Source organism: Eptesicus fuscus, chromosome 6, assembly GCF_027574615.1.
Source record: "Eptesicus fuscus isolate TK198812 chromosome 6, DD_ASM_mEF_20220401, whole genome shotgun sequence".
NCBI classification, from domain to species: domain Eukaryota; kingdom Metazoa; phylum Chordata; class Mammalia; order Chiroptera; family Vespertilionidae; genus Eptesicus; species Eptesicus fuscus.
In genome coordinates, this window is record NC_072478.1 from 13264917 (window position 1) to 13291226 (window position 26310).

General features: G+C 52.5%; 2 protein-coding genes across 5 annotated transcripts in view; one reads left to right on the forward strand and one right to left on the reverse strand.

Moving 5' to 3' along the window:
- The window catches only part of BIN3 (bridging integrator 3), a 42830-nt gene extending 33841 nt beyond the window's left edge, over positions 1-8989 (forward strand). For all 4 annotated transcript variants that reach the window (XM_008151482.3, XM_054717214.1, XM_054717212.1 and 1 more), the window contains 3 exons: positions 5156-5297; positions 5511-5645; positions 8145-8989. In XM_008151482.3, the coding sequence (XP_008149704.1) occupies positions 5156-5297; positions 5511-5645; positions 8145-8291 (424 nt within the window). In that variant the 3' untranslated portion in view covers positions 8292-8989. The remainder of the gene's footprint in view (positions 1-5155; positions 5298-5510; positions 5646-8144) is intronic.
- A 278-nt stretch (positions 8990-9267) lies between these two features.
- CCAR2 (cell cycle and apoptosis regulator 2) lies at positions 9268-25689 on the reverse strand. The gene is made up of 21 exons (XM_054717215.1): positions 25560-25689; positions 24598-24696; positions 23953-24044; positions 23422-23513; positions 23116-23230; positions 22839-22968; positions 22564-22660; positions 17503-17622; positions 14846-15068; positions 14650-14763; positions 13906-14069; positions 13308-13479; positions 12998-13225; positions 12674-12895; positions 11928-12072; positions 11723-11805; positions 11196-11342; positions 10904-11015; positions 10617-10805; positions 10273-10478; positions 9268-10049 (listed from the first exon to the last, which is right to left on the reverse strand). The coding sequence occupies exons 2-21, from the start codon at positions 24653-24655 to the stop codon at positions 10005-10007; spliced, it is 2754 nt and encodes a 917-aa protein (XP_054573190.1). The 5' UTR covers positions 24656-24696; positions 25560-25689; the 3' UTR covers positions 9268-10004.
- Between the last annotated feature and the right edge of the window lie 621 nt (positions 25690-26310).

The following is a 26310-nucleotide window of genomic DNA, read 5'->3' on the forward strand; positions in this document are numbered from 1 at the left end:
GACTGAATATCATTTCCAGCAGCCCGGCCTTAGGCTTGGGGTTGACGGGAAACCGACGGGGTCACCAGCTACACCATGTGCGCCCTGAGGTTGACCTGCTGGTAGCTCTAGAGAGCCGGCCACTGCCCAGCGCTGTGATGGGGCATGTGAGCCTCCTCAGCAGCTGGCCTGTGCTCCGGTAGTTCTGCCATTTTCCCTTTGTTCCTGTCGGAGGACAGTGGGACAGAGCCTGCTGAGTTAAGCCAGCAGAGATCTTGGCGAGCCCTCAGCGGAGATGAGCAAGGCCTTTCATCTCCCAGCCGGATTGGGAGAGCAGCTGCCTGCAGCACTCGGCTTTTGAAATGTGGGGGTGGCCGCACATGGGGAAGGGCGCAGCCACGGGTTCCCGCCTGGGTAGGTCCCTCACTCATGACCGGTCAGGGTCAGAAATTCTTCTGTGAGACTCTTCTTCTGTCAGGCAGGCTCTGGTCCGCGATCAGACGGGCCTATTCCCTGGGTCCCCTAAGGGGGTGGGCATTGCCTTGAAGCTCCCGAATCACTTCATCTTCTTCCCTGGCCTCTCCCAGGCAGCCTCTGACCCAGAAAGGCCCCGCTCCGGCCGCCAGCTGCACCACATTACCTCTCTGTGGTGGTCCCTGGCAGTGGCCTCCCCAGGGCCGGGTAATGAGGCTCTGCTAATTACCATTAGGCTGGATCATGGCCAGGAGGGAGCTGAGGGCAGGTTTTGATCCTCTGGCCCCTGGTGCTGAGGTTGTCAAGCTCCTCACTCCCTGTTCAGGTCCCTGGGGTGGGGCTCGGGAAAGCTTGTTCTAAGCAGGGCTGCCGGAGGCTCAGCCACGGTGGGGAGGCTGGGTCTGGCGTGGAAAGGGATTTCTCCCTGCACCCCTGCTCCTTCCCTGGGCCTCTGGCCCCTAACCCCTGCTCAGCCCCAGGTCACGGTCACATGAGCAGCTGGGTGCTGAGGAGGCCCAGGAGAGCGATATCAGGGCTCCCATTGCTTGTGGGTGCTGACCAGTCTCCAGACAAGGGTCCAGAGCTGGCTGGGAAGGACCAAGGGCAGAGCAGACCCTGCCCCTGGAGGTCTCAGGGGCTGCCACGGAGACTAGCAGGGGCACCCACGGCTGGCAGAGCTAGGCAGGGGACACCAGCTCAGAGAACGGGGACTGGCTCCTGTCTCGATTTCACAACCAACGAGGCGGCCTTGAAATCTGATGCCTGGCTTCTGGAGCCGAATGGAGAGAAGTCCCGGCTGCTTCCCACCACCCTAGCAGCCCACCACCTGCCAGGAAGGTGGGTGAGTGCGGAGGGGGCGGGCACCATCTCCGCAGCAGATCCGCTGACCTCTGCGTGAGCCCCTGGCTGGCTGGCTCTCGGGCTGGCTTCTGTGCATCTCGGGGCCGACATGCGATCTCCCCCAACCACATAAAACCGGCACTGCCTGTTGCCTCCTCTTGCCAGGAGAGACGCTCCCAGGGACCCCAGCACCGGAAACAGGAAACTGCAGCTTTCCTGTCCTCTGATGAGGAACATTGCCACATGGCCACCCACCGCCCCCAGCCTCCCCCAGGGGGCTCGGCCTCTAATCCCCCCAGTCCCTGGGCCATGCTCACATGGTCGGATGGGGATGCTTTCAATTTCCCTTTCCTGGTGGGTGGAAGATCCCGGCTGTGTGGGCACAGATTGAGGAATGGCAGGCATTCCCCACCAGGGCCGGCTGCTCCCAGCCCACCTCCCAGCCGGCCTCTTTCCGCCTCCCCTTTCCCTCCTCCCTCTCTCGCTGCCTCTTCACCCCAAGCTTACCCAGGGGAGGCACTTTGCTGTTGAACCTTAGGACGGGCAAAAAACGGACAGTCACCGTGGGCAGAGCCTCAGCGAGTACCTGGTGTGGGCCTGGCCCGTTCTCGCATCTTGGAGGATGGATGTAGCTTAAGATCTAGTGCGGAAGCCATGATGGCCTTCTCAGGGAAATGGCTACTGTGGCACCTGCCACGTGGTGTGGAGCGGCCCTGCCTGCCCCGACCCAGCCCGTGACCTTGGCCAGGTCCTGTTCCTCTGGTCTGTTTTCCCACCCGACCTTTTGGAATGGCATAGCCGATGCCCAGCAGGGGAGGGGCGTGTCAGGGCTGAAGGGGAAGTTAAGCCCCGCACAGAGCCTCCCTGGCCCCCTCACTACTGATGATGGGAGAGGGGCAGGAGCTGAGCAGCGGGTCCGACAGGCCCCGCCGTGGTTCGTTGTGGCTGCCCAGTAAAACTGCGAACTGCATCCCCCAGGGAGAGTGGGGCCCCATCCTCGCCAGTGAAGCCATCAGGTTCCTGGGCCAGCCTGTCCTTGACTTCCCTCCGTGCTGACTTTCCTCCCTTGATCTGGAAGGTGGAAAGCAGGAAAGCACCCACATAGAGAAGGGGGTCCTGCGGCCAATGAGCTCCTCTCCTCGCACAGCATCATGCTGTCTATAGGCCCCACACGTGGGCCGGCCAAGTCCGTCTGCTGCCTCTAAGTGGAAGATGGGGAGGTGGGCCTCAGGGAGCAGTAGCCCAGAGCCAGGGGTTACAAGGTCCCCCACTCTTTTTTTTTTTTATTTTTTTTTTTATTGATTTTTTACAGAGAGGAAGAGAGAGGGATAGAGAGTTAGAAACATCGATGAGAGAGTAACATCGATCAGCTGCCTCTTGCACACCCTCTACTGGGGATGTGCCCGCAACCAAGGTACATGCCCTTGACCGGAATCGAACCTGGGACCCTTGAGTCCGAAGGCCGACGCTCTATCCACTGAGCCAAACCGGTTTCAGCGGTCCCCCACTCTTTTGTTAGCCACTCAGCACATACTGGCTGATCATTCCTGCCTGACCTTGGTTTCCCCACTTTAATGTGAGAAGCGTGACGCCCGCCATTATCCCTCAGGAGTCCCAAAGCCACCTGGGTGGAAAGTGACTAGTGATCCAGTGAACTAAGTCACGGAGCCTTCCGTGGCCTCCTGGTGTGACGGGCGCTGCTGTGGGAGGCAGAAGTCACGGGGAAGAGAGTTTCCTGGAGGGTCTGACAGCACCAGCACCCAGTTCCTCCTCACAGAGGACAGGTGGTCTTGCTGCCGCGGCTGCAGACACAGCCACTGAGGTTGCCTGGCATTGCGTGGAAACCTGGACCCGCTGGGTCCCACCTTACTCACCCCTGGACAGCAGAGGCCCAGGCACTGGGGCCATCCAGGCAGCAGGTTGCTTCTAACTAGACAATCAGGGTGGCTGCTGGTGGCCCCTTGTCCAGTGGGGTGGACAGGGAGGTGGCGTGTGGCTTCTCGGGCCCAACTGCATCTGCTCCCTCAGCGGCTGGTCACACTCCTCCCAGGAAGGGACGGGCATTATAGCAGCTGCCTGGGCCTAAAGCAATGAGTCTAGCCCCCCACCCGCCATGGGCTCACCTGTCCAGACCTCCCCGAGGGGACCCTTGGTCCTGGAGGTGGCTGGTTCCCCCAGCCATTTCCTGGGCACCTTACATCTTCTGCCTGGCAAATCAGTCGTTTAAAAGTATTAATTTGATTGATGTGTGAAAGGGCATGTGACTGAGGCTTCAGAGACGTTTGCATGGTCTTATCCACTTCTCATTTCCAGTTAGAGGCTGAGCCCTGCTGGACACCCCTTAAGTTAGAAGAATTCGTTTTAATCACCTTTCTCGGAGACAAGTCCTTTGTTTCATCAAAATCTACTGCCTGGTTCTAAAGCTTTGTTTGGTACGTTTAGTGCTTTGGTCAAGTTTACATTCTGTATTCTCCGGCAAAAGTATTCATTACTCTTGTGTCACATGTACTCTTGGTTTGTTGAGGCATTTAAAAGCCAACTTCATGGTCACATCCCTTTGAGAGGCAGACTTGGAAACCCCTCTTCATGTGGCATCTGAACTTCCTAAAGACAACCCGTGCGCTCAGACGCCCTCCTGGCTGAGCGCAGTGCCAGGCTGAAGTCCGCAGCTGCCCGTCCCCATCTTTCCTCTCCTCTGGGATGCTCCAGAGAAACTGACTCTTCCCCTGGTCCTGGGTCACCTACTCAACCCGTATACCCACCACACTGTCATTTTCCTCTGTTGCGTGGCCACATCCATCGGCTGTGCAGTAACACCTCCTGCCTCATGTCCTGCCCCATTCCGGAAATCTGCTGGCAGGCTTGCCTGGCCATGTCCAGCACTCCCTCGGAGACAGTTGTTTGTCAAGGGACATGCGGCATCCCTGCCTGGGATGAGTCCTGCCTGTGTCAGTCTCCATCATTGTCCTTCCCAGTTAGAGGTGACACAATCACCAACGTGTGCCCACGGGGCCAAAAATGCCGAGGCGTTGCTGCCGCCTTTCTGGGGGCCTGCTCCTCTGAGTCACCGTGAGGTAGGAGAGGTCCTTGAGTCATTTTCCTCAGACATCTGGCTGACAGTGTGGCCATTTCAGTGGTAGAACCAGAGGATCCCTGTTCTCCCTGTGGTCGGCTAGTAGGATAGGCCAGGAGTAGGGGCTTTTTGTTTGTTTGGGGGGGGGGGCGCTTTTGGCTTGTTAGAAACTTCTTTATTAAAAGTGGGATTTTTTTATTGTTAAAGGATAGTGGACATATGATATTCTCTCCTTTTCTGGTGTGAACATACTGCTGGGACGTGTATACAACTTATGAAGTGATCACCAGGAGTAGGTTTTGATTGCAATTCTGTCACCTGCTGGTGACATCTGGGGTGGTGGGAGGTGCCAGACAGAACTGGGGCACTGGAGTTCTCTTCTGGACCATCACTTCCTCAGTGTGGCCTTGGACGTGTCATGTCTTCTCTCTGGCCTCAGTTTCTTCCATTTTTTAAAAGGAAGATGTTGGCCAGATGACTTCCCAGGAGCCTTCAGCACTGCCTGCCCGTTGCAGGTCTCTGTGGTGTGGGGCGGGGCATCAGAGGGGCCTGCGGGGGCTCTGGCAGCATAAGGGGCAGCATGGATTCATGACCCTCTGTGTCTTCCAGGCCAGTGGTGTGAGCCTTAGCCCTGGGTTCTTTCCCTGGCCTGACCCACAGGTCTTGTTCACAGCAGAACCCCAAGACCTAGAATAAGATCTGACCCTCAGTAGGCACTCAGATTGTGTTTCGAGTGAATGCTGAGCTGCCAGCCCGCACGGGCTGCATCCAACCCGACTGTGTCAGCAGGTTCGGCAGTGTCTTCCCGAGCCTCAACATGGCGGTGAAACGGCGGGAGCAGGCCCTGCAGGACTACAGGAGGCTGCAGGCCAAGGTGGAGAAGTACGAGGAAAAGGAGAAGACGGGGCCAGTGTTGGCCAAACTCCACCAGGTACCTGGAGAGCGGCGGGGGGTGCGCAGCGAGTCACATGGCACACATAGCAAGTTCCTCCCGTGCCTGGGGCCCGACTCGGAGGCTGTAGGGCCAGAATACCCCCGTGCGTGCACACACACACACACACACACACACACACACACTACCCCACCCCCAGCAGGGATGCTGGGCGAGCCTGTGAGAGCTCTGACAGCAGGGTCTTGTTCCCAGGCCCGAGAAGAGCTCCGGCCGGTGCGGGACGACTTTGAGGCCAAGAACAAGCAGCTCCTGGATGAGATGCCGCGCTTCTACAACAGCCGCCTCGACTACTTCCAGCCCAGCTTTGAGTCCCTGATCCGAGCACAGGTGAGCTGCTCCCACGTGCCCCAGCGCAGCCCAACACTTTCCCTCAGACGGTCGTGGCTTTGTGGACACATCTCATGCCTGCCCCCACGCCACCCACCTGCCCCGGCACTGCCCGAGGAAAGGGAGCCAGGGGCCTCTGGCTGTTTGCTGGACTCCGTTTTGGTTTCTGCATTGCTCTTTGGTTAATCCCAGCCTAGAACGAGGCTCTTCCCTCGAGTTCTCACGTTTCACTGCAAGAATCAGGAGGTTGCACCATCAGCACCTCACTCTGAGGGGCAGGTTCTTAGCCTGGTGTGCTTAGGAAGTCAGGGATAGAGGCCTAGGGGGTGAAGTCCCTTTTCTGTGGATCCTACATCCCCATCCCCACCCTAGTTACTCTTCCGTTGGCAGGAGACCACGGAGCATGGTGAACCCTGGGGAGAGCCACGCGCGGGGCACTGGCCGTGGTGCACCTGCCAGCAGGAAGGCAGGCTGGGTGTGGGTGGCGGTGCACAGCGGAGCACCGGGTCAAGCAGTTAGAGGGTCGCCATGGGCCAACCCTGTGTCTCCCGCTACTCATGGGTGGGACACAGAGTGTGTGATGGGTGTAGCTGCTGCCCTCCTTGGCCCTTCACCTCCCATCCTTCAGGCCATTTGCAGGGATTAGTCCCCCCGTTTGTAAAAGACCAAAAGGTTGAGGTTCTAAAGCCAAGGGGTCACCTCCACGTGGGACCCCCAGCTGACTGCAGATGTTCAGCACCCTTCCACCTTCCCACCTTCCCCACCAGGTAGCAAAGCTGAAGGCTCAGCCCTCCCCATCTGCCTCCAGCTCACTTCTGCTGTTGGCCTGGGTATTTGGCGCCCTCCAGTGGACACTGTCATTCCTTGCAGAGTCCACGATCACAGGTGCCCAAGGAAAAGCCTGACTCCTATCTCAGTTCCTTGCAATTTTGGAGAACACCAAACCCATGGGACTGGCACTTGGGATCAGGAACCCTGAGCAGGATTGATGTTGGAGCAGGGACTTGTTAGCGACCATGTCCTTGGTCACTAGGGGAAAATGAGGCAGAAAGCTAGCAAGCACAGGGGAGTGGGGCGCCCACACTTGCCTCAGAGCACTCCTCGGTAAGTGAGGCCTTCCTTCCAGCAGCTTCGTCCTGGGCCTGGAGGATTGTACTTAAGGAGCCCTGTGTCTTCCCGCCTGCCCTCCCTCCTGAGCCTGTTCCAGCCCCAGCGCCTGCCCTGCCTCCCCCATCCCATTGCTCAGGGAGGACGCTCCAGGGTGTGAGGCTGTGCCGTGCCCAGATGGAGCAGTTCGGGAGCTCAGGATGCCCTGTCACCAGGCAGCGGGTGGCGGGGGTGTTGCTGCCTGCTTGGCACAGCTTCCCCCTCCCGAGGCTGCACTGCCATTAGTCACTGGAGAAGTGAGCATTCCTGGTGACTCAGCCACGCCATGCTGCTCTGGGGGAGGGGGCATCCCCCATGCTCCCAGCACTAGCCCAGGCCCCGTCCCCTGAGGTGACAGCGGGGGTGAGGGCCTTGATTTCGCTCCCCTCAGATCTGGCTGTGGGAGACACTTTCTTAGAAGCAGCTCAGCCAGGGCCCTGCCACTCAGCCTGGCCTTGCCAGCAGCGGCACTGCAGATTTCTAAAGCCGTGTTTTCTTTTCCCCAAAGACAACGTGGAGCTGGAACTGGATAAAATGTAAGGGTTTTGAACAGTGTGGAATACATTCATGGAAATACTTTCATTTGTCACGAGGTGGAGACTGAGGCAAAAATGGCTCCTGCCCCCTCCCCTGGAAAAGCCCATCCTGGGCCTGCTTAGGCCCTGGGTCTAAGCAGCCCTCAGCCATTTGAGTTGCTGGTGGGTCCCCACTCCTCACATTCCCCGCCTCATTCCTGTAAGCTTCCCATCCCACACTGGGGCCTACTTAGAAGGAAATGTGGAAACGGCCTGGCCTGGGCCGAGCACCTAGGCATGCTTATCAATGAGATGAGTTGGGAAGGAACAGAAGGCTAAGGAGTCACCATTCTCACCTTCTGAAGACCAATTCTCGGGGCTTTGGGAGCCTGCCATGCCCTCCCCATGAACAAAAGCCTCCAGCTCCTAGCTTCTGTACAGCAGGGAGCCCCTCGTCACAGTGCCCACTCCCTGTCTCCCAGGACCTGCCAAGGGCCTTCCACCTCTCCCCAGCCCCAGCCTTGGACTGTGCTGTCTTCCTCCACCACCCAAAACATCCCCCCTCCCTGTGCTGCTCGGAGAGAAGGGCAGAGCCCCCGACTCCACCTCCCCGAGGATCTATTGCTTCCCTCGCCTTTGACTTATTGCCACCCCAGGCAGTGGACGGTCCTAAAGGGCTTCGGCAGTGGCTCACACCTCCCTGGTTGCTGTGCAGTTGAGAGATGGGCTGAGGGGAAGGGCAGCAGTCGAGGGAATAGGAACCAGCCCAGAGGGTACAGTGCTGTGGGGGCTTGGTGCCCGGAGTCCAGCCCCTGCTGACCTCCTGCCTCCCACTCAGGTCGTCTACTACTCTGAAATGCATAAGATCTTCGGAGACCTGACCCAACAGCTTGACCAGCCTGGCCACCCTGATGAGCAGCGGGAGCGGGAGAATGAAGCTAAACTGAACGAGCTCAGAGCCCTCTCTATTGTGGCTGATGACTGAGCCCCGCCCCTCGGAACACCCCTGGAACATAAGTCGGCTTCTCTAGTCTTTGCCCTTTTCAAGCTTAGGCTCAGGCATCAGCCAGCGAAAGGCCATCCCTGGGAGAAAGCCCCTCCCCTACCTCACCAGCCCTTTGGAATGAGCCTGGCACCTGGAGCCCCAAGCAGGCTGCTGACTCCCCACCCATAGCAGGAGCCTGCAGACAGGTAAGCAGCCTATAAAAACCTGAGAGGCTTTTTTATTTCCAGAAGAACCGTCCACAGTGCCTCCTGGTCCAGGGCCAGCGCAGGCTGCCCGCCTGCAGGGGACATGGGCTCAGTCAGCTCACCTGCGGTCTCGGCCTTGTGTGCATGGCTGGGGTCACATCTACCTCCACAAGACCGTCCTGGGCACCCACCCACCCTGCTGCCCTCCCACTTCCCTCCTTTTCTGGGAGAGGGCCGCAACACTGTCCTGAGAATGAGTGCTGTGGTCCCCCAGCCTCGACAGGCCCCTCACTCCAAGCTCCCAGCACGACAAAGGCTGGCTTTTGTCCTTTTGGTCAAGTGCAGGGAAGATCCCGCCTTGTAGGTTCTCTAGGAAATAGATTCAACTCTTGTAAATGTCCAATCCACAGGCCTCAAAGCAACAACAGTGGGTTTGTGTCTCACCTGAATATTTGGAATTTTTTTTTCCAGTAAAGTTTTCAATAAAATGTTCTTGTATTGTGCTGTAACTAAGGAAAGGAGGGGAGAGCCACCCCAGGTTTTTTTCAGGGTAATGCTACCCCCCTGCTGAGCTGGTAATACCCATACAGCGTCCTCCTGACCAGCCAGCAGCCGCTGAGCACAAGGGGGCTTGCTCTCCCTGCTGCCCACCACCTTCCGGAGGCGACTACACCTCCATCCAGCAGAGGCTGGGCTGAGGGCCAGGAGGGGTGGGAGCACAGCCGGCCTGGAAGAGAAAGGGAAAAGCTATGGAGGACACTTGGGGTTTTTTTACTTTGGTTTATTTAAAAAACAAAAGCAAAAAAAAAAAACAAAACCAACTTTATATACAAAGTCAAACTGAAACCACGGATTATGGAAAGAGGTGAGACTCATGGGGAACAGGAAAGAGGCTGGGCCAGAGCCAATACCACATTCTGAACACAGGGAGCCGGGGGCAGAAGTGCTGGTTCCTGCTGGCAAGTCCGGGGAGGCTGGAAAAGTGCTCACTGGCCGACAGCCCAACAGCGAGCTGGCTGGCACCGACTCCCTTCCTCACAGGCCCCAGGACCTGGGCCTGTGAACCCAGCAGGATTTGTGCCATCCAGAGGAAGGGGCGCTTACCCCAGCCAGATCCCACATCTGTTTCTTCATTTATTGGCATCAGACCTTATGACATAGTCAAAGAGCCTTTTCCTCCCCTGTCTTACTCTAAACTGGAAGAGGACAGGAGAAAGCACAAGACTAAAGGGCCCCAGGAGAAACCCCAAGGTGGAGGGCAAAATGACATTCGAGGGGTGCAGGTGTTGGATTTAGTTGTAAGTGGAACCGGTTCCTCACTCGTCCGTCCACATAGCACAGGCAGACCCCACCCTGACGGCCTGAGCTCCCCTCCACAGGCTGAGCCGGGTCAGCTGCCCCGCCTGTGCGCCCAGGTCCTGCTCAGCTCCTCTCTGGAACCACAGGGCTCTAACTGGAGCAGGCTCCATCGCTGACCTCGCAGGATGGCAGCTCCTGCGTCAAGCCCTCAGTTGCTAGGTGCTGGCTCCTCCTTCTCTACCCAGCTGTCAGCCTGTTTGCAACAGATGGCACGAGAATTAGGACCCAAGGAGAAAGGACTACTACCCACTTCCTCCTGGGGACTCAAGTTTACAAGCTGCTGACTGACAGATTCCCTAAGAAACTGGTGGATGGGGGAGGAGGCGAGGTGGACCCGGGCACAGACACAAGGGGCTGTCGTCCTGGCATCACACCGACTAAGCCTCCCAACTAAGCCAGCTCTCCTACAGGCTCACCTTTTCAACCATTCGCTGCATCTCCAGCTGCAGGGGAGTCAGGCGCCTCCGGAAGTCGTGCAGCAGCCGCTGAAGCTGGTTCTTCTGCCGCTCAGCTGTGCGGGCCGTGTCCTCGGCCTCAGCCAGCCGGGTGCGCAGCTCCTGCATGTCAGCTGCCAGCGTCTTGTTTGTTACTTCAGTGGCTGAGAAACGGTGATGGCTCTCCTCTGGTGGGAAACACACCAGAAAGACGGGCTAAGTTAAGGATCGGAGCAAGAGGCCTGCAGCCTAAGGAGCGGGTCCCCCTTGGTCTCCGTGTACCCATCTGCACAGCCATCGGCAGGCCCCATGCGTCAGCCGCTCACCCAGCTTCAGTTCCAGTGTGTGAATCTTGTTCTCCAGGTAGAGCCGCCCACTGTCCTGCTGCTCCGCACGTTGCAACAGGTTCCCCACGTTGATCAGGCTGCCGTTGTGGGACACCAGGCCCTTGTGTTCCAGCGGGGCAGCTACTGGCTTTGCGCCTTTCCCAGAAGGAGGTAGCAGGTCCAGGTTTCCTAGCAGGGCCAGAGAAGAGGTAAGGTCGGGTCTCGGGAGGAGGAAGCGGCCTGCCCTGCCCATTCTCCACAGAAGGCTGCAGAGCACCCGTACACACCGAAGAGCACCTCCTCAGGAGGCCCACTGTCCGTGCCCTCGGAGCGGCTGTACTGCAGGCTGCGGTACTGGCAAATGTTCTGGGTCACCACCCTGCTGACCAGCTGTTTGGCCTACAGAAAATACACCCCCGAGATCCCTCTGATCAGAAGGTGCAAGCCCTTGCCCCCGGGATGTGAAAACACCTAGAAGTGGAGCATCCCAAGCCCCCCCCAGTTTAGGTGCGTGCCTGTGCACATTACGTCAGGTGAGGCCACCTCAGAAAGGACCAAGGGGGGCGCGAGAGAAGGCACCTGCTCTGCACTGAGCCGGAGCCCAAGGGTAAGCAGGATCCTCTCCAAGTCTCGACGGTGCAAGTAGCCACACCAGTTGGCATCAAAGAAGACAAACGCAAGAAGACAGTCCAAAGGGAGCACAGCGGAGGGGTCCAGCTCCTTGGGCTGCAAGAGGAAACAAGGATGAACGGGGTTATAAATCGTTCTCTCAACGGCCAATCGCCCTCTTACAGCTGAGTGGCCTGGCTGACAGTCCCACCCAGGCGCACCTTCCAGTTGGAGACCTGACCCTGAGCCTGTAACCCAACGGGCTGTCCCTCCCAGGAACCCAGGGTGCTCCTAGACCAGCCACCTCTCACAGTCACCCTGACAGACGCGGAAATGTCCCCTGGGTCCTACGGAAGTGCTGTTCCATGAGCCAAGAACCACGTCCGGTCAGTCAACAGCCAATGGAAGTCATTGGGTAGAAGTATAGCTCCCAAGGACGGCTCAGGCCTTGCTGAGTGTCACTGTCAGAGGCCGGAGGGGCAGAACATTGGTCTTACCATGTCCTGAAGGGAAGAGAACTCCATCTCTGACTGGTTGGAGGCAACAGACCGGACCTCGGAATCTTCCAGCTTGGCTCCCGCTGCAGAAGGCCTGGCATGAGCTTGGAGCAGGGACCGCATGGCCACACCGGCTCCAGTCCCAACGGGAGAACGCTAGAGCCAGTCCCGCAGCCGCCCGCGTGCTCCCTCCCCCTGCGCTCACCGAACTCCTCCTCCCCATCGTCCCGCAGCAGCAGCAGCTCCGGGTCCAGGGCCATCTCACAGAGGTCCTCCGACGCCTCCCCCCGGGGCTTCTCCTCTTCCTCTCCTCCAGAAGATGGGGGTTTGGGCAAAAGCCCATCTTCCTTCTAAGGAAACAGACCGAGATGAGGAGGACTGTCCCCTGTAATTACTAACAATGACAATGGCTAACACTGAGAGTCAACCCCCTGCAGGCACTGTTAAGGGCTGTGTATGCACCTCGTCATGTAAAGTATTTCATTACACGGGTCCAGAGCAGATCAGGGCACTTTCCAGACACCGGGGATTCTCCCCAGGAGTCCAGTGCAGCCCCTAAGAAATTAGGTTGACCTGAGACGGTTCAATGAGGCGAGAAGCCCCAAATGCTCTAGAAGGGCTAAGAGGATGCAGTGTTCTGGTTAACCACAGCACCTGTGCCCCTCAGAGCACTCTCCTTCACTGCGCCCCCTGTGCTGCCCCCACCCACACTTCCCTTCCCTCCTGCGCCCGCTTCCCTCCTGACACAGCAGCACAGCACTCACTAGCCGTGGGCCCCATGCAAGGGCCGGGCACCCTGCGCCCATTCCACACCAGGCTCGAGCACATGAGTGAGAGGGGTTCTGAGAGACCGTACGTGCTCAGAACGGCACCGGGTACCACGCAGCACTCGAGTTCTGTTCAGCGTTAGTCTGTAGCCCCAGTGCCCGCGCAGGGGGCAGCAGTACTCACCGGTGGGGTGTCTGACTCGGCAGCTGTGCCCTCACTCTGTACCTCCTCCTTGGACTCCTTGGCCACCTCCTCCTTGACCGCTTCTTCCTCCTTGGCCACCTCCTCCTTCTCAGGTTCAGGTGGGGCCACGACCTTTTCAGGAAGGCTCAGCAGCATCTTATAAATCCTATAGCCAAAGTCCCTCTGCAGCATCTCCAGAAACAGCTCAGCCAACACCATCACCTGGTGAGAGAGGCCCATGGGCGTCAGGAAAAAGGGAATGTCCCAAGCCCCGCCACACACCCACACCCCCTACCCCCCAGCCTCCCAGACTCCTACACCCACCTCAAAAGAGATCCTTTCTTTGGGCCTCCGGTCCTCCACGATGCCATGGAGGGAGAGGTTGACGCAGCCGGGGCGTGCCATGACAGCGGGTTCCAGGGGGGGTGGAGGGGCCTCGGGGAGGTCAGTGTCCACGTCCTGCTGTGTGGTGGCCTCCGGGTTCTCCGCATTCTGCTTGGTGTCCGCTCCTTGCTCCGATGCCTCGCCTGCCTGTTCTGTGGGCTCCGTTTCCTGTGATAAAGGCCAAGAGCCGTGACCACCTGGGCTCAGGTCAGGGCGCCTATTCTCCCCCGTTAGCGAGGCTCTGCCTTACCCCGGGCACCTCCTGGGCCAGGGGCGCTGCCTCTGCAGCTCTCTGCTGGCACAGGGCCTCCCACTCTTCCAAAGTAGGCATGATGGTCCAGACATCCGGCAGGTACACCACCACGGTCTGGAGCCGCTTCGGGGGTCCTGGCTGCAGGTACTGAAACTCAGCAAAGCGCCACCTGCTCACAGCAAAGGGAAAACGAAGTAGTGACCCAAGACATCTGCAAGCAAGTGCTTCTGTTTCCAATCACCATTTAGTGAGCACACACTGCGAGCCAAGCTTTGAAAGTTCAAAAATAAAAGATACAGACAGGTCTTCAAGAAACTGTCAGTCAAGGGGGAGACACAAGTAAGCAGACATTTGCTTTCCAAGGTGCTAAGGTAACAAGAAGCACGGAAGGCTGCTGGGGGAGAGGGGTTAGCTGCCCTTCCACATTCACATCCCTAGTGACGCTCATGATCCAGGTGACCATTTGTGAAGGCTGGAGAGAGCAATGAGCTGGGACTAGGGAACAAAGAGCTAACAGGTCAAAAAGGTGCAGAAGCTTGGCCTGAACAGTCGCCAACTCAACTCGCCAATAGCCAGTCCACGGGAAGCCACTCACCACTTTGTGCAGGCGCTCAAGTCAATGCCGGTCTGGGCCTGTGCACAGCGGATGGCAGTGCGGACTAGCACCTGCGGGTCACCCTTGGGGTCGAGGCCATCCAGGGAAGGAGACCACTCACCCCCAACCAGCACTGCCTCTTCTTCTTTCCGGCCCAGCAAAAACTGCAAAATGAGATCATGGATAAGAAAACAAAAAACAATTACCTGGGTCTCCCACTGGAAGGCAGCCTGCCTCCGCTGGGGATGCAGGCAGCAGGATGTGGCAAAGAGTCCACAGGACAGTGGGGGGTGGCCTCTCCACCCATGAACACGACCAGCCACATAACGTTCTGACAATAAGAACAGCTCTGAGCAATGCTATGCTCCTGGAAAATCAGGTGTTTCAGCTCTGAAAAGCCTTGTTTTTAGGAGTTCATGAATAGAAGCTGAGCGGCTGAAAATGTGACACGGGCCCTAACATGGGTTTGGCTCAGTGGATAGAGCATCGGCCTGCGGACTCAAGGGTCCCAGGTCGATTCTGGTCAAGGGCATGTACCTTGGTTGCGGGCACATCCCCAGTAGGGGGTGTGCAGGAGGCAGCTGATTCATGTTTCTCTCTCATCAATGTTTCTAACTCTCTCTCCCTCTCCCTTCCTCTCTGTAAAAAATCAATAAAATATATTTTTTTTAAAAAGAAAGAAAATGTGACACGGACTGGACGTTATCAATGAATGCATCTTGCCTAATGGACTCCAGCTCTCACCTTAATCTGCTTCAGAGGGTGTTCTGGTGTCTCCCTTGGCTCAGCCATGTCATCCACGAAGAGCATGCAACAACGAAACAGTTCCTCCAGTCCCGGGGAAGAGAGCAGCAGCACCTGGGGAGGGGTAGCGGGAAGGACACTCAGCTTTCTCAGCCTCCAACACCGGGAGCGAGCGGCGGGACCCCAGCCTACTTACCTTGGAGCTGTAAGCGGGGTCACTGTCTGCAGGGACGGGCTCAGCACCAGTGTCTGGAGCTGGCTCCTTCTCAGAAGATACCTGGATACGGCTCGGATGGTGGAGGGAAAGGGGCTGGCTCAGAGGGAAGGCTGACAGCCAGCTCAGATGCACAGCCAGAAAATCTGAGGGGACCAGGAGGCTGCGGTAACGGCGCTGGAGTTCTAGGAAGTCACAGGTGGGGCTGTAGGAAGAAGGCAAGGGATCCAGGATAAGCCAAGACTAAGTTATCTTTTAAATGGAACTATTTAAAAATAATTAAAAAATAAAAGGGCAAATTATTTTATATAATCTGGGAAAGAACTTCTAAGTAAGACACATCTGGGGGGAAAAATGGATCCAATTTAACCACCAAAATGTTACAACCTCTAAAGGCAAAATAGTTAAACTGGAGAGGAAAACATTTGCAATACATAACAGAGAAAAGAGTCACTGCTTAATATAAAAGGAACTAAAAAATCACTAACCAAAAGTTCACAAGTCTAGGAGAATACTGGGAAAAGTGACATCAACAGAAATGAGACTTAAAAGCCCATATAAATATGCTCAATCTCACAATTAAAGAAATGCAAATCAGCATATCACTTTCCACCCATCAGACTGACAAAGATAAAAACGTTTGATAAGGCAGTGTTGGCAGAGGCCTGGGGAAACAAGTAATTCATGCCCCAATGGTGAGAACGTAAACTGGTATGACCTCTTTAAAAGAATGGGCAATACTCTCTCTCTTCCTCTCTCACTAAAAAACAAAAATAAATAAAAGAATAGGCAATATCCATCAAAGTTCAAAATCAGACCCTTTGGGTCAGCCACTCCATTTCCAGGCGCTGATCTCAGTTAAATGCTTGCACCTGTCCACATGGATGCATGCAGAAGGATGTTCATTACAACAATATTTAGGATAAGAGTGAAAATGGGGAGAGAGCTGGTTAAATAAATGGTAGTCCATTCAGTGGAATGCCGTATAACTGCTAAAAAGAATGAGCTCAAGCTAAAAAGCATTAATATGGAATAAATACTAAGATATATTAAGTGAAAAAGCAAAGTACCAAACACTGTGTACAATAGGCCTCAATTTCACATTGGAGTTTTTAAAAAAAATAGTTGTGTGTGTGTCTAATTGTTGGCAGTCATGTTCTGACTTGATGTGACATGGCAATCGGTGTCTTGTGAGACGGGAGCCACATGGCTCAGCATGGAGAGCAAGAGGCCCTGCCGCGGCCAGCGGAGAGGAACAGGGCACTGGGAAGAGCAGGGACAGCCCTCCGCTCCCACCTTGACGAGGTGCCAGGACCTGCCCCCTCGCCTCAGCTGGGCTTTCAGTGGACTTTGCTTTGGGGGTGTATCTAATACCATAGCTGGAGCCCTGCCTCTCCACTGCTGGATGGAATCTGAAATCGCTCATCTACCTCTTAAGTCAGTTTCTTTTTTCCCCCCCCCTAAAATATTAATACTGAGATTATCTTAGTAAGGTTCATAAACCCTAACCAATTGATGCAAGTGCCCAAAATTACATTATTAAGAATAACTGGCCGAAACCGGTTTGGCTCAGTGGATAGAGCGTCGGCCTGCGGACTCAAGGGTCCCAGGTTCGATTCCGGTCAAAGGGCATGTACCTTGGTTGTGGGCACATCCCCAGTGGGGGGTGTGCAAGAGGCAGCTGATCCATGTTTCTCTCTCATCGATGTTTCTAACTCTCTATCCCTCTCTCTTCCTCTCTGTAAAATATCAATAAAATATATATAAAAAAAAAAAAAAAAAAAAAAAAAAAAAAAAGAATAACTGAGCAAAGACTTAATGTCCACAGTATTTATTAACTGTTTATTTGCCAAGAGAAACTAGTCCTTAGCTCAAATATTTATGTTTCATAGTTCAGGAACAGAGGTCAGTGACAGACTCCCCAAGAAATTCTTTACATTCCAAGATCACTTTGCACTCTAAAAGACACCAGCCTTCCTCGTCTCCTCAATATCTTTCATGGAATCATAATTTCTGTGGAAATCTGTGTATGCCTTCTTTCTTGGTTCAGCCACACAAACTTATAGGAAGCTGCAACCCCCAGGGGTACAATGACGGCTCCAACAATACAGACGCTTGGCCAGAAGGCCACGTATCTGAGGTTTTGTCAAAGCACCGGGAGACGTGGTAGTTCAGATTCTCAACACCCAAGCCCTTCCTGATGGAGAACTGGACGACGCTCCAGCAGCGCGCAGCCACTCAAATGGAACTCTTCGTCAGTTTCTGTGACTGAGAAGTGAGCTTGCAGGCTACGTGCTGTAGCACTTAGAAAACAATGCAGAAAACCAGTCCCAGCGTTCCTATGAGCTGCAGTTTCTACCTGAATTGTAACTGCTACTGACTGGCAAGCCTCAGTTATAGCCTGGCATAAACATTCCTGGTGATCAGCTCATAAAGTTCCACCATGTCAGTGGTGCCCTGCTGGTCAAAATCTGAGATTTTGAAGTAAAAAATCTGTCACATTAAAAAACAACACAAAACAAAAAGTCCTAAGAACACACACACACACAAACTCTCACACAGACTATATCTCATTTACACAAGACTCTGTTACCAGCTGCAAGCTGCACCCCCACCCGCACCCCAGCCTTGCCACTCACCTGTCCACAGTATAGGGAGTGAGATGGACCCGGTAAGGAGGCAAGTCATGCCTTGGTTTCTTAGCACCCCAAGGCTCTCCGCCAGCCCGCTGTTTGCGTTTCTTGGAGTCATAGTCATCGCTGGAGGTTGAGCCATCACCAGAAGGAAGAAACCACACTGTTACTTATGATTCAGCATACACTGGCCTAAAAGGAACTGGAAATGATCTGACTCCCCAATGTTAAAGAAATGGATAAAGAAGCCATGCTAAAAGCCATATAACAGATTGTTATAAAGATATGAAAATGGATATTTAGATGCTTTTAATAACCATGTTAAGCCAAAAGAATGGTATGTAATACTGTATATACAGTAGTGCCTCAACTGTGCAAAAAAAAAGCTTTAAGACTGAAAAGAAATAAAATATTAATGGTAGTTGCCTCTGACTAAAACTTATGAATAATTTTTAAGTACTTTCAGAACTTTATAAATTATAGTTAACATATAATTTTTTTAATGAGCAGAAAAGACTTTAAATTATTCTTTGTTGTTGCTAATCCTCACCCAAGGATATCTTTCCATTGATTTTTTCTTTTTGAAAGAGTGGTGTGGGGAGAGAAATATCAATGTGAGAGAGACACATCAATTGGTTGCCTCCTGCACACACCCCAACCGGGCCGGGGATCGAACCCACTACCCTTCAGTATACAGGCCAAACTCTAACCACTGAACACACTAGCCAGGGCTGATTTTTAACAAAAGACATATGGTAGCCATGCTAAGAGTTCTATAAATAAGTTTTATTAAAAGCGATAGCTTGGCTAGTGTGGTTCAGTGGTTGAGCATCACTCTATGAACTAAGAGGTCATGGTTCAATTCCCCGTCAAGGGCACATGCCCAGGTTGCTGGCTCAATCCCCAATGGGGGCAGTGCAGGAGGCAGTCGATCCATGATTCTATCTCTCTCTCCCTCTCCCTTCCTCTCTCTAAAATCAGTAAAAACATTTTTTAAAAGATAAATAAATAATACAGTTCTCATAATGAATCCTTGGCAATACATATTAAAGTCATAAGATACTCTGATATAGTAATTCCACTCTGGAAAATTTATCCCAAGGAAGTTAGTTCAAAAGAAGAAAAAAGGTTATATATAGGGAAAATAAAATCAAGCTGAGAGTAAAAAAAAAAAGCCACATTCACATCCAGTAATGTCTGGATTTTTTTATCGTAAATAAGTAAAATAATCACACAGCCACTAAAACAATCATGAGGTTTACATGAAAAAATGTTTAATAAGAATGTATAAAAGTAACTTGAACTTTAAGATTAAAATTATAAAATGTATGAATATATATATAGATAGATAGATAGATGATAGATAGATAGATAGATAGATAGATAGATAGATAGATAGATAAAGACTAGAAAAGAATATGGGGGGAAAGTGGCAATAAGTAATTTTTCTCTTCAAAATTATTTTCTAAAAGAATGGTTACCTTTAAAGGGAAGGAGAGTGTCCTGGCTGGTTGCTCAATGGTTAGAGCGTTAGCCCACAGACTGAAGGTTCTCGGGTTCGATTCCAGTCAAGGGCCGGAACCTCAGTTGCAGGCTCGATCCCCAGCCCCAGTCGGGCACGTGCAAAAGGCAACCTATCAGTGTGTCTCTCTCACATCCATGTTTCTGTGTGTGTCTCCCCCTCCCTCCCACTCTCTCTCTCTCTAAAAATTAGTGGAAAAAATATCCTCTGGTGAAGTTTAACCAAAAAATAAAAAATAGAAAAATAAAAGGAAGTTAGTAGATCAGAAAAAAACTTTAAACAATATAAAAAAATGCCAGATTGATAAGGGGAAAACCCCCATGTCGGGGAGAGGAGAGTGAAGGGAGCCTAATGTATGATGATGAAAGATGATTGACTTTGGGTGGTAGGCAGAGTGCAATATACAGACCTATAACAGCAATCTATACCTGAAACCTATATGATCCTGTTAACCAATGTCACCCCGATAAATTTAATTTTAAAAACAAAATTTCCCCAGTCATTACACCCCAGGAGCTAAGTTGTTATGTTTAACACAATGTTTTTCTTTTTTTTAATTATTTTTTAACATATTGTTATTGATTTCAGAGAGGAAGGGAGAGGGAGAGATAGAAACATCAATAATGAGAGAGAATCATTGACTGCCTCCTACAAGCCCCCTACTGGGGATGAAGCCTGCAAACCAGGCATGTGCCCTGACCAGGAATTGAACCGTAACCTCCTGGTTCGTAAGTCGACGCTCATCCGCTGAGCCACACCAGCAGGGCCAAAGTTTTTCGACTTTTCTCTTGTGTCTGCCTGGGTCATTTCCTTGCTCATTTGCATCTCCATCCAAAAGCTGCCTTCTAACCCTGCTTCAATGGGATGTCAGTGCTTCCGTGTTTCTAACAGAAGAACCGCTCCCACCTCATCTGACAGCTCTCACAGCTGGTTTATGACTGGAGTGAACTCTTCTGTAAATGCTGCCAACCTATAGTTAAACCAGATGTCCCACTGAGTCCTGTGAATTCCACACCACTTTCCACTCCTCTTGTGACTTGTCAGGAACAGGTTACAAGGTAGCACCAGTGGAAGGCATCTCGGTGACCTCAGCAGGAGACACGGATCCCTGCATCCCAAAGCCTAAAATTCAAAATAAAACCTGGCTTCCCGCCAAAGCGCTGCTCCTTTATAAACTGCTGTTCTCCCCAGGATGACCTCATTCTTACTACCCGCTTCCCTACACGGCAGATTCTGTTACTGACGGTAACATCTCTCCTTTCTGTAGAAGCCATGACACGGAAGCATTATAGCCAAAGTAATAAGACAGAGGCCTCGCACAGAGCTTGACATATCCAAGCAAACGCAGCTGACTGTATAGAAAGGCTGAACTTGAACCCAAAGCAGAGAGTTCATAGCAGCCACTGATTTCCATCCAGGTTGCATCATCCCTGAGCACAATTACTGTGATTTTGTAATGAAGCCTTAATAAATTTATGGAATATGAGAGGTGGAAAGTCCTTAGAAATTGACTGGGAAGATGCACCAGATGAGAGAGGTGGGAGCATGCAAAATATGTATCAGTGACTTGAGAATGGGACAATGTGTTTCAAAGTAGTGAAGACACTTGGAAACAATCCAGGGGACCATCAAAGCGACCCCCTAGTTAGAATTCACAATGACCTATTTGAAAGGAGCGCACACTCGCTTCAGCACAGAGACTTGCTACATCACTGCCTAAGCTTTCGGAGTTACTCCATGAACCTTTTAAGTGTTGACTTTGGACTGCATTCTCGGCCTTGACCATGTAATGATTTACTGGCATCTGGGATCAGGGGTTTTCTTCTTAGTATAGTTCTCACTCCAAAAGAGAACAAGGACATGAGAGCATATTCTGTAGTAATGGAAATATTCTACATCTTTTTTTGTTGTTATTAATCCTCATTCAAGGATACTTTTCCATTGATTTTTATTTAACTTTTTTTTTTATTGATTTTTTTACAGAGAGGAAGAGAGAGGGATAGAGAGTCAGAAACATCGATGAGAGAGAGACATTGATCAGCTGCCTCCTGCACACCCCCCACCGGGTATGTGCCCGCAACCAACATACGTGCCCTTGACCGGAATCGAACCTGGGACCTTTCAGTCCGCAGGCCGACGCTCTATCCACTGAGCCAAACAGGCCTCGGCTCCATTGATTTTTAGAGAGAATGGAAGGGAGAGAGAGAGAGAGAGAGAGAGAGAGGGAGAGGGAGAGAAACATCAATGTGAGAAAGACAAATTGATTGGTTGCCTCCCGCACATGCCCCTACCAGGGCCAGAGATCAAGCCTGCGATGGAGGCACATGCCCCTCAACCAGAATCGAACTCAGGATGCTCCATCCACTGAGCCAAACTGGCTAGGACTCTACATCTTAATAGGAGTGAGGGTTCCATGGGATTTTCCACTCGTCAAAATTGTCCTGTTAAGATTTATGCATTTTAACCTATACAAATTTTACCTTTAAAAAAAATCAAGTACGAGGCAAGGAGTAGAGAGAGGTAGAGATTAAAAAAAGAAAAAGAAAAAAAGAATAGCAGATGTTGATACTTGAAGCTGGGTGATGGATATGAGAGTTCATCATCCTCTTCTGTTTACTATGCTTATACTTGAAATTTCCCACAATAAAAAGTTAAGATAAGACCAACAGATGGAAATAGAACAAGTCTTAAACAAACTAGTCTAGAGCTTAACTCCCAGGGATATAAGCAAAACCCTACAGGGAGAGAGTAAGGCAAGATAAGGAACGTGAGCCAGAGAGAACAGGTAGCATGCTCTTGGCAGTCCCCAGTGCTCACACATGATACAGGATGGCCTAGGAGGCCCCAAAGGCCCGAATCCACCATGCCCGCTCCACACAAGGCCAAGAAACTGTTTGCATGTCCCAGGCACAGGCCTAGACTTCTAGGCAGAGTGCAACATGCATACTCTAACCCACAGTGATATATATACAATGTATATAAAGAAAGGTTTTATACAAGGAATTAAAACATATTCTACAAAGTTACTTTTTTGGGGACAAGTACCATTTTCCTGAAAGTTGTTTTGTTTTAGAGACAAAGACAAGTCCAGGGAAGAAAGAAAAAACACTGATTTGTGTTCCACTTATTTATGCACTCATTGGTTGTTGCATGTATGTGCCCTGACCAGGGATTGAACCTACAACCTTGGCATATCAGGACAACCCTCTAGCCAAATGAGCTACCTGGCCAGGGCCTCTTGATAGTGTTGATTCTTAGTATCTCAATCTTAGGGACTAGAAATAAAAGGAAAAATTATATATTGAGAAAAAATTCAATATGATTATTTTGAAAGATGAACTACATCAAATCCCTGCTTACTGAACCAGTTTATAAAATTCCAATATTTGTATATACCTCACGTGTCTGCCTACTTCAGGGTAAAGGAACTAGGATCTAGCTGCAGGAAGAGAATGTTAGTGTCAGCAGGTGGCAAAGAAATGGGCGGTGCTCCTAGAGGCAAATAAAGGAAATAAAACATTTTTTCTGATTGAACATCCTCTTACCTTCGGCCCTGATCCAATCGGCCATGAGGGCCCCGAGCAGGAAATCTGTTCAGGTGGCTCAGATGAAGTGTGTGGGATGTTTGGAAGAGACTCAGAGCTGCAGAGAGGAAATGGCTGGTGACTCCAAAACTCTAAATATCCAACTGCCCTGTCCCTTTCTCTCTGCACAGAAATACCCACTTCTATTCACAGAGCAGCAACCTGACAGTTACAAGTCCATTCATCCAGAGTACCCCATAAAGCGACACCCCAACATCCATGCCACTGGTACTCACGCTTTTGAGGAAAGAGTGGGGGAATCCGGTGAGGCTGGAAGATCAGCTGGGGCTGAGCTCCCAGAATCCCTTGCTTCTGGCCCAGGGCTGCCACATGTAGAAGGGGAGGTGCTGGAGACTTCAGGAGGGGCTGCAGGGCAGTAACCAGGAAATTCAGGGCATCCCACAGTTAACGTGTCCATCCTCTCAACAAAAGTGAGGTTCGTGCCCAGCTGTGAGGACACAGGGGCTTCCCTCCCTCCCCTTCCCAATGCATGTGACCAGGAGAGAGCAATACCTGATTGGAGAGCGTTTGCACCTTGACAGCATTCCAAGGCACTGCCTGGCCTGGGTTGTATGCAGCCTTCACCAGCACCTTCTCACCCAGCTGGGGCAGCCGGCCCTTCACCACACTGCCAGCACATAAGCCTAGTCAGGAGACCCTGGCAAAGCCACCCTAACTACCCCAATGAGCCCTTCCCATCGAGATCTCCCACACCTTGCATAAACACAGGAAAGCAACGGCTTCAGAGGAGCCCCAAGAACATGGTGACAGAACAGAATCGAACAAGCATTTCCAAAAGGAGACCAGCCTCAAACCCACCTGAGCTGAAAAAAGACCTCTTCATCCACCACCCCAAAATAGTCGTGCAAGCTGGTGACAATGCCAGTGAAGACCCGCTGCTTCTCCCCACCCTGTAAGAGAAGAGCGCAGTTCAAACAGGGAGCATGTCCCACATTCTGCCATTAGCACCTCATCTCTATCTACCAGGGCTGCCACAGCTCAGTCAGAATACAGCATCAAGATTCATAGGGAAGGAAGCATACATGTTTGGTGGACATAATCCATCTTTTTGCCTGGGGGTGGGGGTGGGAGTGGGGGGTATGCTGATTCTTGCATCACAAGCTTCTTCTAGGATTCCCAGTTATTTTATTCCAAGGAGCACTCTAGAGATTTCCCTAGAGCCAAAATTTAGGATTCCCCGGTCAGAGGTGTCTAGTCACCTCCATACTGGCCCAGGACAGGAGTGTCAGGAAGGATGAACACCGTGATGTAAAAATGAAAGCATCAGGCACCCATGCATGCTGAGTAGTCCCAAGCCCTAAAACTCCCTAGAAAGGATGCCCAACCTACCTGAAGGTGCCTGGCATTTTGGGACAGGTCTGTGGCCACAGGAGGAGTGAGCAAACCAGGAGGAGGACCCAGGAGAGATGTTGAAGCTGTGCCTATGGGGACAGAGAAGCCACCTCCAGGAACTGCACCTACCATCGTTAGGGGCAGCGATTTTCAACCTTTTCCATCTCATGACACACAAACTAAGTACTGAAATTCTGCAGCACACCAAAAAATATTTTTGTCAACCTGACACACAAAAAATAGGTATAATTTTTATTCATTCACACCAGATGGTTATTGTCATTTTTTCAATTTTACAAACAACGTGGTGGCTGTTGTCATTTTTTTTTTTTTTTACAATCTAAGGGAAAAGAGGTCACTGCCCCTGACTACATAGTCAGATATTGCATGTTTTAAAAACCCTGCTGCAGCACACCAGTTGAAAATCGCTAAACTAGAAGATATGGCAAACTCAAAAGGCAAAGTGGCTCCAAGCAACACTTCCACAGGGTTTCACTGGCAACCACTGTGGTCAGCTCCTATTTTCCTAAGCAACATCAGCAGCAGATTGCACTCCACCAAGGAAAACCCAAAAGCCCTGTTTTTAAAGACCCAAAGCGCATCTTTTCCAGTATGAGCCACGGTAGGGATAAAGGTGATCACCTGAGAAGTTACGTCCCCCTGGAAGTGGGTTGATCCGCTGACGCTTAAACTGGGACATTGGGATTGCTGTCTTCTTTCAGAGTCTTAGGGGGGAAAAACCTTCAATCAGAAAAGAAATAGATTACCAGCTCATAGGGGAATTTTCCATCAACCCCAAAACAGGAATTAAGTATCTTGAGGAGAGTAGGGAGAATGAATGGAGATGGTAGATGAAGGGAATATAAAGAGTAGCAGAAAATGAAGGAATTACATTGTTCCAGTTTGCCCTCACAAATAACCTAGCGGTGGGTCCTACTGTCAAGCTATTTTAAAGAGCAAACTGAAGCTCAGAGATTGACACTTGCCCGAGGCCATACAACCAGTTAGTGACTAAACCGGGACTCACACCCGGTCACCCGACAATTTAGCGCTCCTCTCACTCTGCCACGCCATCCCAGATGGGTGGGGGTTGGGGGGCTGGAAAGAGCCCGGAGACGTTCATTCATTCAAATACATCCGCCAAAATGCTCCACGCAAGGCCCAGAAAAATGAAGGAGGCCGCCGCTAGAGAGAAGATCGTGTGGGTCCTCTCCCCGGAAGCCCGGCCCGCTGTCTCTCCCTCCTCCCCCCCTCCCCGGCCTGGTAGGTAGCACGGTGGCCCGGCTGACCGCGAATCCGGTTGCGCACCCGCCCTCCCGCTCCCGTGTTCCCCGGCCCTTCGCTCCTGCTTCAGGGGCCGCTGGGGCCGGACCTCCCGGGCCGGGTCACAGCCAGGCCACCGAGGAAAGACGGAGGCGCACTGTTTCTCCTCCTCCCGCCCGCCCGCCCCCAGGGCCGTGGCCGTTGCCAGGGAGACGGGACTTGCAGTCCAAGGGGGGCTCGGCCCCTTCCACGCCCGAGCATCTTCGCAGCCGGCCCTCGCAGCCCCCCGATTGGGGGGAGGAGCTAAGAGGCAGAAGGGCGGCGGGGGCCACCCGACCCACCTGCGGGCCAGGGCCGCGACACCGGGGGACAAAGGCACCCGGAACCACCACAGCCGCTGCAGGCGCCGCCACCGGAAGCGCCTCTCCGGAAGCGCGACCACTAGTCGGAAGCTGCCACTCTCCCGGATATAGTCCCTCCCTCCGCTCCACCGACCTCTCCCTTCCCCCACGCGAGCCTGCCGTGGGGCTCCTACCCGGGAGCGGAAGTACGCCTTCCCCGATCGGATGCGCGTTAGGGAGTTGCGCCGGGGTGGTGTCCTCGCTTAAGTGTCCCATTAGAAAAATGAGCATCAGAGAATTGGTTCTTGGTCCAAAGACAGCTGAAGTTGGACCCCAAACCTAAGGAAGCACCCCACGTTGCCTCATTCTGGCAGACCCCAAGATTGTAGCCAGAAGAGAAGCAAACCCTTCTGACCAGAGAGGAGGAGTGGCCAATTCTAGGAGACATTCCTAAGTCTGACTCAAGCCAATGACCCCCTCCCCAACCCTGCCCTTCCATTTAGGGCAACACACACCCACACACTTCCGATCTACTGATAACCTGCAGATAATGCTTTTCCCCTTTCTCAATTAACAAAAGAGCTAGGAATTTAACAAGCTATATAGTAAGATAAACCACCACAATATTTAGGTAGACATTTACAGACATTCTTATGGACTTTATCTTTAGTCCTCACAACAATGCTGGGGGTAATTAAGACAGGAATTAGTGCCATAAATCTCAGATATGAAACCTGAGGCTTCAATGAAA

Bases quoted from the DNA above. Each gene is read 5' to 3' on its own strand.
- CCAR2 (XM_054717215.1), bottom strand. From the start codon at position 24,655: ATGTCCCAGTTTAAGCGTCAGCGGATCAACCCACTTCCAGGGGGACGT. The intron at 22,661-22,838 runs GTGAGTACCAGT...TCCTCTCTGCAG, and splicing joins CCCACTCTTTCCTCAAAAGC to CTCTGAGTCTCTTCCAAACA. The intron at 11,016-11,195 runs GTGCCTTCTCTC...TATTTTCTGTAG, and splicing joins TCCGGCTCAGTGCAGAGCAG to GCCAAACAGCTGGTCAGCAG.